Raw genomic sequence first — 12,523 nt, 5'->3', positions numbered from 1 at the left:
ATGAGAGGAAGTTCAGTAGGGGTCTATGTGTAGAAGTGCTTCAGTGGCCCATGGAGATCTGAGAATAATCTGTTGTGGGGACCCATTCTACATATCACAGAAAAGAATATATGGAAGGTCGGAAAGCAGAAGATGCATCATATCTGAATAACATTAGTTAATGCAAGCTTAATGATCTCGTTAAGTCTTCTGTGGACGAGAAAAAAGGGTATAACAGATTAAGACATACCATTGTCAATAGTATCAGTTGGGATCTGAAGCTTTTGCTGGGAATATGAGATTGAAAATCCTTGTCCTCCTGCTATGTCTTTATTGACCTGAGACCGAATTGCAAGTTGACATTGTGCATTGATTTGATCATATCCATTATCAACAAACATGCTTTACATATACAACTGATTTCATGGCTGAATTGATTATCCTTATTCACGAAACCATAGTTCATCTTAAAGATGGAAATCACATTTGGATCCTTCATGCCAGCTGACAATAATGACTAGGAAACAGCGGCACGGGGGAATAAGGTAACATAAGACAAGAATAGGGTGAATTCATACGTTCAATTAAGTACAAACACATTTGACACCAAGGGCAATTCATTCATGAACTGCCATTCTGCTTGAACAGGTTCAAGAAGCTCAGTCTACTCAGGATTTCAGAACGGCCTTAGTCTCAAATGTTTTCACTGTAAGGATTTTCCCTTATTGTAAGTCAACCCATAGCCAAGAGGATATAAAGGGTCATACGAGTTGTCTAGGGCATTCATCGGCAGCTGTTCAACCCTTTTAAACCATGACACTGGTAATAGGCCCTCGAAGTCATAATCTCCAAAGATCACATCCGCTATTCCCTCTCCTTCACTACCAGGCAACCAAGCAGCAACAAGAGCATCCATCTTTTCCAAGAGCCAAGGCTCTAAAGTTAAGGGTCTTCCAGATATCAGAATCACCAATGTGGGGAGTCTATCAGCAACTGAGCTTATCACATCAGTTCCATTGAAGGGGATGGCAAGCTCCAAATTGTCACCTCTGAATTCTGCATATGGTCCTTCACCAACAGCTACAATTGCAAAAGATATATCTTCACGTGCTAAGGTGTCTGCTGATGGATATTGCTCGTAAATTATTTCTGTATCATCTCCAACTGCCTTCTGGATAGCTTCCAAGACGGTTGTGCCTTAAAAATGTAAATTTCTAAATAGTTAAGTGTGCCTGTGGAATCACAGCGATCTTAAAAGGTATAATAAACATGGAAATTTATGGTCTACGAAGCCCTTGTTCTCTACAAAATTTCAATGTAAGATTTAACAATGTTGTTGAAAAACAACAGCATCTAACTAGGAAGCAAAGTTTCCTTGTTAGATTTTTTTCCCCGAAGAAAACCTTTGGGTGAATGATTTAACTACACATTGCTAGATTCCCAAAAAGAGAGAATTTTCACAACCTCTTATTTGTGACAGTTCTTTAAAAAGCAGATTTTGGTTCAATAACCTGAACCAGGAAACTTATTGGAAACTACGTATACAGAAGCCTATGAACTTTGTCTTATGAAGTCATACATAATGTCACATTGATTAATACTATCATGCATACCCATTTCTAGTATTAAAATCCTGGGAAAATAACAAAGTTCCATACCAGTTGTGATCCTGCCACTGCGACCATCCCAAGTAGCTGTCCACCCTCCACACTGATATCCGAGATCATCAGCATGTGTTCCAGCAACAAGTATTCTTTTAGCTTTTCTGTCTAATGGAAGAAAAGGTTTCCTTGAATCCTTTCCATTCTTCAAAAGAACCAAGGACTTGCGAACTGCTTCGCGTGCTAGATCTCTATGCAGCTGTACAATAGTAATAACAGTAAAAACTGTATCTCAGGTATTAAATTGACCGGGACAGGTTTTGTATAACAGTTGGTACATTTAAAGCATAGAAAGTCCACCATGCCTCAAAATAGGGGTAATATTCTTAAAACAGAATATGCTCGACAAGCAACCTTCTAATGGTAATATGCAAAGCATGCGTTCTTGAATGAGGTGAATGTAAGACATGCTGGCTCTGCAAACTTACCTTGCAACCAACCATGTCCAGCAAAGATCTATCAGAGAAGGGATGCTCAAAAAGACCGGAAACAAACTTCACTCTTAGAATTCTTTCAACAGCATCATCGATCCTGGACATTGATATGTTCCCATGTTCGACCAGATATACCAAATCCTTCACAAATTGTTCATATCTGAAAGGCACCATCACCTGCATACCTCGTCTTGTAAATTAGACGAATAAATAAAAATCAAGGATATCAATAAATAACTTAGGCTTTTAAACTTGGAGTTCAATATCTACCATGTCAATTCCTGCATTAACGGCAGATGAAATGCAGAAACGATAATCTGCACCTCGAGGTTCGCAAAGTTGGTCAAGTGCTTCCCAGTCAGAAATCACAAAACCCTACAGCAGACTAAACCCTGTTAATTTTTTTCCGATATACAGCATTTCATTGTTACAGCAACTACATTCAAATAAACCAACAAAATATATGAAAGTCACATCTAACTCCAATAATACTGTGCCTCTGTTAATTGATTTGAATTCCACTATATCATTCTAATGTTAGCAAAGGCACGTCAAGTGAAGTAGGAAGCATATCAAGAGACCAGAAAGCCATCAATAATCAATCAAAATGGCAATGTTTATTGAATCTATGCCAATAAAATTGTACTTGGAGGGGAAATAGAACCAAGTCAATAATAGGCTTACAGATTTACTTTCTTGTACTTGCGCTTTACCTAATAGGGCAATGGATAGGTATGTAGGGGTCGGTCTTGGGTTCATCTTGCTCACCAAGAAAAAAAAAACTCATTATCTGCGTTTTTTACCTTAAAACCTAGCTTATCTTTCAAGATTTCTGTCAGGAGAAAACGGTCAGCATGTAGTTTACTTCCATTCCAGCTGGAATAGGATGCCATAACAGTGGAAACTCCATCAGAAATACAGTTCAGATATGGTGCCATATGAATCCTCTCTAAGTCATCATAAGATGATATGGTATTCCCCTCATTAAGACCTTTATGTGTACCCCCATCTCCAACAAAATGCTTGGCACATGCTATAGTGTTGTTTCTGGAATTAAAAAAAATGGAACTTCAGAAATAATTTCTAATCTGTACAAGAAAGTTACAGTGACTTAGTATTGGAATACAAGATCAAGGTATGAATATGTTAGTAGGAAAGATGAAAAATTGAGTACAGAAGCTAACCACTTGACTGATATAATATAATTATCAAAGAATTGGACAATATGAAAGTTTCATGACATGATTTTAGATACAATGTATACGTAGAAAAAGGAAGGCAAGTTTTCGGGAAAAAGTCTCAGTATACCCAGAAAATTATCAACTAACAACTCCTACATACCTTCCCAGTACGAAAGGGTAGCCCTTTGGATACCCTTGGGGTGGCTGCCCCTGCAAGCCTGTAACAATAGACGTCATCTTTCTAACAATTTCAGTGTCTTCACTGTAACTTTCATAGCATCTTCCCCATCTGGGATCTCTGCACACCTGTCATAACCCATTCAAGTGAATTGCTTGACTAATCCATTCAAAAAAGAATATACTGGTGATATGATCATCCACATAAGTTGCACAGCTATTGCAACAACACAAGTGCATCTTTTCCCGCAAAAGAAACAAATTTTAGAATGATCATGCAATCTGATGAGCTGTATAGAAATTGCAATTGACTACATCCATAATGACTTACAGCCACACAGGGAGCAAAAGTATAGTGAATGCCACTAGCCCTGACTTCAAGAGCAGTTGCAGCACCAATCCTTTTAACCAAATCCGCATCTCTGTCAGAGTCAGAAAGTTAGGAAATGGAGGACTAACAAGACTAAATCTCCCTCTCTTTTGTTTCACCAACAACCGGAAAGATGTAAAGTAATTCTAGAAAGGGGTAACGAGACATTGCATTTTAAGTCTATAATTCAGCAATTTAACTCCACTTTTTTCTTCTCTGTTTCTGTGTTCCTTCTTTATATCATTCAGTTTTAACTCAATGCCAAAACAAATTAAAAGATTATAAATTAAAAATATAAGACAAAATTGGCCTTCCAGAAAAGATGAAATCTTGATCCATTGTTCTTGTCATTCAGTTTCCAGTAATTAACATACTTGCATCCTTTGAGTCATGAGTATGGACTCCAAACATAAATTTCAATTCTTTTCCAACATTTTCTTAGGAACCAAACAAAGCGTCCACAACAACCAGTAAAGAAATGGATCATTCACAAGCATAAAGTAAAAAAAAAAAAATCAAGGGAAGGAACAGAGTGAAGAAAGCTAACCTGGTGGCCCCAAGACCAACATTGTGAGGAAATATAGTGGCGCCATACACACTGTTGTTCCCATGAACCGCATCAATCCCATATATCAGTGGTATTCCGAGCCGTGACTCAAGAGCTGACCTCTGAAACCCATCGACCATATCGGCCCAGTCCGACGACAAGGCCTTCTCAAAGGGCACACTGCCTCCAGCACTGAGTACACTCCCTGCCATAAGGAAATAGAGATATTGTCCTTCAAGTATTTGATAAAATACGTGAAAGGAACTTAAAGACATGCATAGAAAACAGATGGGTACCGATGGAGAAGTCTCTAATGGCATCTGGGGTGGAGACCCGGCGCTCGATTTGTGTCATCTGGCCCACCTTCTCTTTCAAAGTCATGCGAGAAAGAAGGTCTTTGACTCGAGCTTCAACGGGTTCATTGGGGTTTCTGTATATGCAATTAAAGTCCTTTACTTTGTCCATCTTGGGCTAAGCTAATCTCTTCTTCTTCTTCTCAGCTTCAGTTGAACAACCCAGGTATATATAGACCTGAAGTGTTCTAACTTCTAGTTAATTTGACAAGTGGTAGATTGTAGAGTTGCATTGCAGTAAATTTACTACAGTACTATATTACTGCCTACCTATTTGAGGATGCCACCAACTTTCCTGCGTTATTTAAATAATCAGAGGTCAAATCTAACTTTCTTCTGGTTATTAAGCTTGCCCAGTTTTCTCTAACTGTGAACACCAATCTTTGCATGTATGGTTTGGAAGAGGGGACTTCTTGTTGGCTTACTCTATCCTCCAGTCTGATGTAAATGACGGTCTTTTTTTTACGGTTATGTAAAGTGATTGCCAGAGGGATTCCAAACAGAAAAATAAAAATAAAAATTTCAAGGGTAATTTGGGCATTTTATGTTCATCCCAGATAGATTAGAGAGTACAATGTGTCTGATCTCAACAGGAAAAAATGAGACTGGAAAAAAGGGTTTTTGTTTTACTATGCATAATTCTTTCATTTGTGATCAGAATTTAGACTTTTTTCTTTCTTGGAGTCATAGATAAGCAATATAGATAAATTTTCATAATTATTTTGGATCATGATTTGATTCAGTTGAGTTGAATACCTTCAATTATATATTCAGCCTTCATAGCTATATGATTTATATGAGATAGAAGAGATATACATCATAGATTGTCAAAGTAGATATCCACATTCAATTCACAAGAAAAGGGGAAAGACAATAGAAATTTAACATGTTACAGATTATAAACATTTAAATAGTCCTGCTCTACTCTTCTGGAAACCCAAATGAATCTGGTAAACAGTTGTTGAAGCATCATATTCTGTATCCTTTTACAGCAGTTGCACAGATGATTTTACTATTTTTACCGTTCAGTTTGACCGATCAGCAGCCTGTTCATATTTCACTGAAGTTTTAGATTCACATTCTACATCTTTGATGGCTTCCAAGTTGCCTCTGGCATCAGCTGGCTTTGATGAAGTCCACCTTTACCTCCTTCTATACACTAACTGCTTCTAGTCTTCCTCGCACTGACTACTTGATCACCAACTTCATTTAATACTTCAAGCCTCTTTTTTGGAGAATCTTCTTGTTCCTGTTCAGTTTAACAAAAGCTTGCATTTATTAGTCCCAATTATCTCCTTGTTGGAAAATTATGACTATTTTCTATTTTTATTTCTTTCTTTTGCCTCTATGCAAACATAAAGCATATGATATAGGTTTCCTCCAGATGTTCAGAAAGAGAATGAAAAATAATGTTGTGAAATGTTAGGTTATGTATTGTGTTTACTTTCTGCTGGTTTTCTACAGATAAGAGAATGTGATATTCATCCAAAAGTAAAAATGCAAGCTATATTTTTTGTTTACCTTGGTTGCTTTTCGTGATACATTTTCAGTATCTTCAATAGAGTCTTTGTTAAATTTTGATTTCTTCAACTGGTTTTTTCAGCTCTACAGCAGCCTCTGTTGTTTTTTCCAATTCTGGAGCAGCCTCTGTTGCTTTTTGTGATATACTTCCACTCTTTTCATCTGCAGAAACTTTGGTTGCTTTTTGTGAAACACTTCCAATTTCTGCAGTTGGGTTTTTCAGTTCTGCAGCAGTCTTTGTTGCTTTTTCTAACAAGTTTTCAACTTTTTCATCTCTTTTTTTTAATTCTACACCAGCTTCTATTGCTTTTTCTGATACCTTTCCTATTTCTTCAGCTGGCCTTTTCAATTCTGCAGGAGTCTCTGTCACTTTCGGTGATACACTTCCAATTTCTTCAGATGGTTTTTTCAATTCTATAGGAGCCTCCGTTGCTTTTTGTGATACATTTCCAATTTCTTCAATTGGTTTTTTCAATTCTGCAGCAGTATCCGTTGTTTTTTCTGAAGTACTTCCAACTTCTGGTTTTTCCAACCCTGCAGTTGCCTCTGTTGTCTTTCCCCAGACATTTTCAATATTTTCAGCTGGTTTTTTTGATTCTCCAGCAGGCTCTGTTGCTTTTTGCGATCCACTTTCAATTTCTTCCGATGCTTTTTTCAATTCTGCATGAGCCTCTGTTGCTTTTTGTGATGCACTTCCACTTCCAATTTCTTGAGCAGATTTTTTCAATTCTTCAGCAGCCTCTGTTGCTTTTTCTGATGCACTCCCAATTTTTTCAATCGGTTTTTCCAACTCTGCAGGACCCTCTCTTACTTTTTGTGAAACATTTCCCATTTCTTCTGTTGGTTTTTTCAACTCTGCAGTAGCCTCTATTGCTTTTCCTGATAAATTTTCAGTTTTTTCACCTTGTTTTAAAGATTCTGCAGCAGTCTGTGATGCTTTTTGTGATACATTCCCTATTTCTTCCGCTGGTTTTTTCACTTCTGCAGGAGCATCCCTTGCTCTTTGTGGTACACTTCCAATTTCTTCAGATGGATTTTTCAACTGTACGGGAGCCTCATTTGCGTTTTGTGATACATTTCCAATTTCTTCAGGTGGCCTTTTTAGTTCTGCAGGAGCCTCTGTCGCCTTTCGTGATAAACTTCCAACTTCTTCAGCTGGCTTTTTCAACTCTGCAGTAGCCACTGTTTCTTTTGTTGATACACTTCCAATTTCATCACTCACTTTTTTCAATTCTGAAGCAGCTTCTCTTGTGTTTTGCAATACATTTCCTATTTGTTCAGCTGGGTTTTTCAAATCTGAAGTAGAATATGTTGCTTTTTGTGATGCATTTCCAATTTCTTCAGCTGGTTTTTTAAATTCTGTAGCATCCCCTGTTTGCTTTTCTGATGCATTTCTAATTTCCTCAGCTGGTTTATTCAATTCTGCATCAACCTTTGAAGCTTTTTGCGATACATTTTCATTTTCTTCAGCTGGTTTTTTTAATTGTGCAGCAGCCTCTGTTTCCCTTTGGGATACACTCCCAACTCCTTCAGCTGATTGTTTTAATTCTACTGTGGGATCTGTTGCCTTGTGTGATACATTTACTATTGCCTCAGCTGGTTTCTTCAATTCTGCATCAGACTCTCTAGCTTTTTGTGATACATCTTCAATTTCTTCAGCTGCTTTTTTAAATTGTGCAGCAGCCTCCGTTGCTTTATTTGATCCACTCACACTTTCTTCAGCTGGTTTTTTTAATTCTACTGTAGTTGCCTTTTGCGATACATTTGCGATTTCTTCGGATGTTTTTCTCAATTCTGCAGCAGCTTCTGTTGCCTTTTGTGATACATTTATAATTCCTTCAGCTGGTACTTTAATCTCTGAAACTACCTCGTTTGCTTTTTGTGATGCACTGCAAATTTCTTCAGCTGATTTTTTCATATCTAAAGTAGCCTCTGTTGCTTTCTGTGACATATTTCCTGTTTCTTCAGCTGGGTTTTGGAGTTCAGCAGCAGCTTCTGTTGCTTTTCGTGAAACCTTTTCAATTTCATCAGCTTGTTTTTTTAATACTGAAGCAGCTTCTGTTGCCTTTTGTGATAAATTCCCAATATCTTCAGCTTGTTTATTCAATATGATGTTGATTTCCTCAGTGGACTTCTCTGGAGGCTTACCTGGTTCCTGTTCAATATGAGATGTAAGCATGAGTCCAACCAGTCTAATTTAATTAGGATTTTGATCCCACCCATCATGAGATCATGTCACCAGAGAAATAACAAATCATATAATTTGATCAAAAGCATGTACCACTGGTTTTCTTTCAATCTAATAATGTATCTTTAGTTGCTTAAGAGTCACAAACCTGTGATGTTTTAGAATCACTTGTATTGGATTGCTGATTTGTTGGTTTCTCCACAGAATGCATTACATTTTGAGGTGCCAACAGTGTACTGTCATGCGGCTTCTCTTCTGATGAATTACTTTTCACCTTGTCTCCCACCTCAGATTTTGAGGCACCCTCAGGGTTAGAAATTGATGAGGACACTTGGTCCTTTGGGATATGTTCTAGCAACACTGACGTAGGAGATGACGATGAAGTCGAATTAACGGGAACATCTTTGCTCACCAAATTTTTCTGTGGAGCTGATGCAATGGGATCACCAGATATCTGCTTTACCTCAGAAACTCCCCTTTGTGCAGTACCTTGCTCATCTTTATTGCCTTGAACTGGGTTCAAGTCCTTTTTAGCATCAAGTTCTTTTTTGCCCTCATTTTCAGTTACCTTTTGAAGACCTCCCTCACTATGGTTTGAATTCTCATTGTCCATTGTTGGTTGTGTACTGTCCAAGGTGGCTTGACGTTCAGCAGGATTTACAGAACCTTTCACCAAATGCCTGTTAGATTCTGAAATAGTCCCCTCATTTGGTTTTGATAGCCCTCTCACAGACTCTTTCTTAGTCGATATCTGGGCTCCACCGTCTCTGTCTGTATTTTTCTTCTCATCTTTCGAGTTATCAATTGTGTTGGCTGCCGGAATATTCACCTTCTTTGTAGTCTCACCAGGAGGATTAGACGATTCCTGTTTAATATCCGAAAAGATCAGAGAGAGGAAGATGTATCAGCATGTCGAAGATTAATAGACTGTCTTTTAGGAAAAAAGGATAGTTGTTCCATTTCTATAAGATTTATATAAATTAGTGAAATTTGGACTGCTCAAAACTTGGACTGACCTCTGGATTTACAGAAGGATGAGATACCAACTTATCTGTCAACTTCATTGTTTCCTCTTGATTTTCGGGCGAAAGTGCATTCAATGAGCTAGAAGTCCTTGGGTTCCCAACTTCTTCCACTACTTGCCTGACATCATCATGGATCTTTCCATCAGAATTCACTGAATGGACTTGACTGTCTCCATAAATTTCTGTCATTGAAGATGACAATGAACACGCATCATCTAGTTCTTCTGGCTGTTGCAAAGGCATGGATGATTCAGCAACACCCGTGGTGTTCTTATTGTTTCCTGAAGATCTTATGTCTGCAAGGTCCTTCTCACTTAGTCCCCGTACTCCCCTCGATTTTGATTCATTTTCTTCTGTTCTGGATGATTGAGATGAGGCTGCCCACATATACTCTCTTTCAAAGTCCCCATCTAAGTTCAATGATTCTCTATCTGTGGGTGAATTGGCCCCGTCAATGGTCAGTGGAGGTGAACCAAGCTCTGAGACCTCCACCTGCAGGTCAGAAGCTATAGAGTATGTAGGAGTATGACAAGTGCCCCTTTCTGCATAAAACAAACGTTCTTCAAATCTGCTCCTTTCATTTGCAGACGGGCTAGACTCATATAAAGCTTCTTTCGCAGTTTTGCTCTTAGGGACTGAACAAGTTAAAGGTTTTGGTGGAACATGTCTCACTTTCGATAATGCATTTTGAGGGGGTGGTCCAGATGTACTAGCATTGAATGTGTGGTCATCTTCTTCAGAATATGATGTTGAGCTTGACTCATCATCATTGCTGTCATCTGTTATTTGTTGCTCCATCTGACCTTCACTTATATTTTCTATCTTAATCTCTCCTTTGATATCGATCGCACTTTGACTTTCTCCGCTGCCTCCATCTTTGGGTTTCACTGAGCTTGTTGCCTGAACGGAGGAGGATTCAATTCCATTCTCAGCAATATCAGGGTTGCCGTCAATCTCAGATCTGTCACGTACTTTTGACAACAGAGCTTCAATAACATCATCATGCTTACCCGACAGCATTCTTTCGATATGCTTATCGTGAGATCCCGTCTCTGCATGGGGCAAAAGAAACATGCATGGATGCATGCAGTTAAGAATCATAAGCCACTCAAATTTTCTTTTCAGCTTCTGAAGAAAGTAAGAACTACAAGAAAGTAACAAAAACCTGATTGCTTCTTAAATCTGGAGAACCCCTTTACATCCATTGCTTTCTTCCTGGTTTCTAATGGGAAAGAAGAAGCCCCCAAAGAGAAGCTCTCATGCCTGCAAAATAGCACATCCTTTGGCTGAACTGCTGTGAATTCTTGTTGGAAACTATCTGCCATAAGGTTCGGCTTCTCTTCGAGTGGATCATATGGAAGATCAAATGGATTTTGCATAGGTAACAAAATGGAAGGCGCTGAACCAGGTGTGTCCATCTCATTACAGCCTTCCACGAATTCGAAAGGGTTGTTTTTCGCAATAAAAATGGGAGCAATTTGACCTGGTATTATAGTGTCCAAGTCAATTAGACCTTTCTCAACCTGGATTTTGAATAACTTTCTTGCTCTTCTTCTGGCAATTAAACTTTCCAGCCTTTTGTTTCTTTCAATCTCAGAAAATCCAAGATCCATAAGATTTTTTTGATCATCATCTGTCCACTGCACAGCCTTATTCCCATCCTCTTGTGCTATTCCTCCATCAATCCCGCCACCTTCGGATTTTTCAGTCTGTCCATCTGAGTCATCAGACGACGAGAGATTAGAATCTGAAAGGTCAGAATCTAGGACAGATTGGTGCTGCTCAACAAGAAGTTGAATATTGTCAGTAGATGATGCTTTAGCAGTGGAGCTCTCTCCATGACAGGAAGTTTTATTCTCTTTCTCCTCCATGACTGCCTTGGTGTTTTTGCCAACCAAGGCAGTTCCACTGATTAAATTATCTTTCCAAGTTGTCGATATAGGCGCGTCTTTTTCCACCTTGCCAGCTTGTGCATCCCCTTCTTCTCTGCACCTTCTTGCAACATTTGTTCGTCTACTTTTCTGTTTTGTTAACACGGAGCACCCATCTCGATTAACAGCAACATCATCTTGAACAGATTCAGATTTTTTACATGGAATTCGGTCATTAATCCATTTCTCATCCCGTTTGACCTCTAGGATTGTGAGTCCTCCAGAAGTCCAAAAAACTCTGAGCAGAGCAGCAATGCAGACCAGAAATGGAAACCAGAAGACAAAAAGATTGAAAAATACATAAAGGAAGTAGATGAAAAACAAAATGGCTGAAACAAATGAATGCTTCTGTACACATAAGCTAGTAGTCTTCATGGAAAAATGAAGAACTCTCCACACACAAACTAGTATAGCCTCTGCACCAACAGCCATATCTATCTCTCTGAACAATCTAAATAAAAAACAGAACCAAAACAAACTAGGTGAATATTTGTCTGTAAACCTACAACATATACATTCAAACCTAGCACAATTAAGGCAGTGGTACTAGGAATTGAGAAATGCGGAAACAAAAGGCAACCCGCATTTTAATATTAGACGAAAATCGGGTTTTGTTCAAGAAAAAGGATTCAGCACTGGGGATGGATGATATTTTTGACACAAAACCATAAGAAATGTGAGGCACAAAGAGCAAACATAGCTCTTTTTCTCTCTCTCTCTCTCTCTCTCTCTCTCTCTCTCTCTCTCTCTCTCAAACAAAGGAAGGGTCAAACTTTGCCTACAAAACAAAGAAGTATCACAAATTTTTTCTTTGTTCCCTGCAACTATGCATTTGGGGTTTTTTTCCAATTTTAGCAGCTTAATTTTTTGCTTGGCTCATGGCTTTGTAAGATCCTTTATTTCAGGACTTTTCACCTTTCTAAATTTTTCTCCTTCAGCCTCCATCACTCAAACCACAATAAGACAAAATAAGAAACAGGTATTTGAAGAAGTGGCGGTTGTGATTGACTTGTGCATCACTCAAGTCAAGGCCCAATCCATTTCTACTATCCCAGCCCACCAACCAGCAAGCGGCTCGTGGCACGGCCCAAAACCCGAAAAATATTGGTGTCGTTTTACGACACGTGCTGCGGTAAACGACCTCAGAGCACAAACT

The 12,523-nt window shown here is 38.6% G+C and overlaps 2 protein-coding genes across 2 annotated transcripts; both read right to left on the bottom strand.

The window, feature by feature from the left end:
• LOC18775509 (beta-glucosidase BoGH3B) lies at positions 331–5,135 on the bottom strand. The gene is made up of 10 exons (XM_007207067.2): positions 4,973–5,135; positions 4,646–4,880; positions 4,350–4,554; positions 3,764–3,854; positions 3,416–3,561; positions 2,878–3,121; positions 2,345–2,449; positions 2,069–2,251; positions 1,638–1,839; positions 331–1,176 (listed from the first exon to the last, which is right to left on the bottom strand). The coding sequence occupies exons 2-10, from the start codon at positions 4,812–4,814 to the stop codon at positions 683–685; spliced, it is 1,839 nt and encodes a 612-aa protein (XP_007207129.1). The 5' UTR covers positions 4,815–4,880; positions 4,973–5,135; the 3' UTR covers positions 331–682.
• LOC18774973 (microtubule-associated protein futsch) lies at positions 6,273–11,799 on the bottom strand. Its single transcript, XM_020565113.1, has 4 exons — positions 10,602–11,799; positions 9,428–10,488; positions 8,560–9,276; positions 6,273–8,378 (listed from the first exon to the last, which is right to left on the bottom strand). Exons 1-4 carry the CDS (start codon positions 11,797–11,799, stop codon positions 6,273–6,275), a joined length of 5,082 nt encoding a protein of 1,693 aa, XP_020420702.1.

The sequence above is a fragment of the Prunus persica genome, chromosome G6 (assembly GCF_000346465.2).
Source record: "Prunus persica cultivar Lovell chromosome G6, Prunus_persica_NCBIv2, whole genome shotgun sequence".
Lineage (NCBI taxonomy): Eukaryota > Viridiplantae > Streptophyta > Magnoliopsida > Rosales > Rosaceae > Prunus > Prunus persica.
The sequence above is the reverse complement of the archived record's forward strand: the minus strand, read 5'-3'. Positions and strand labels throughout refer to the sequence as shown.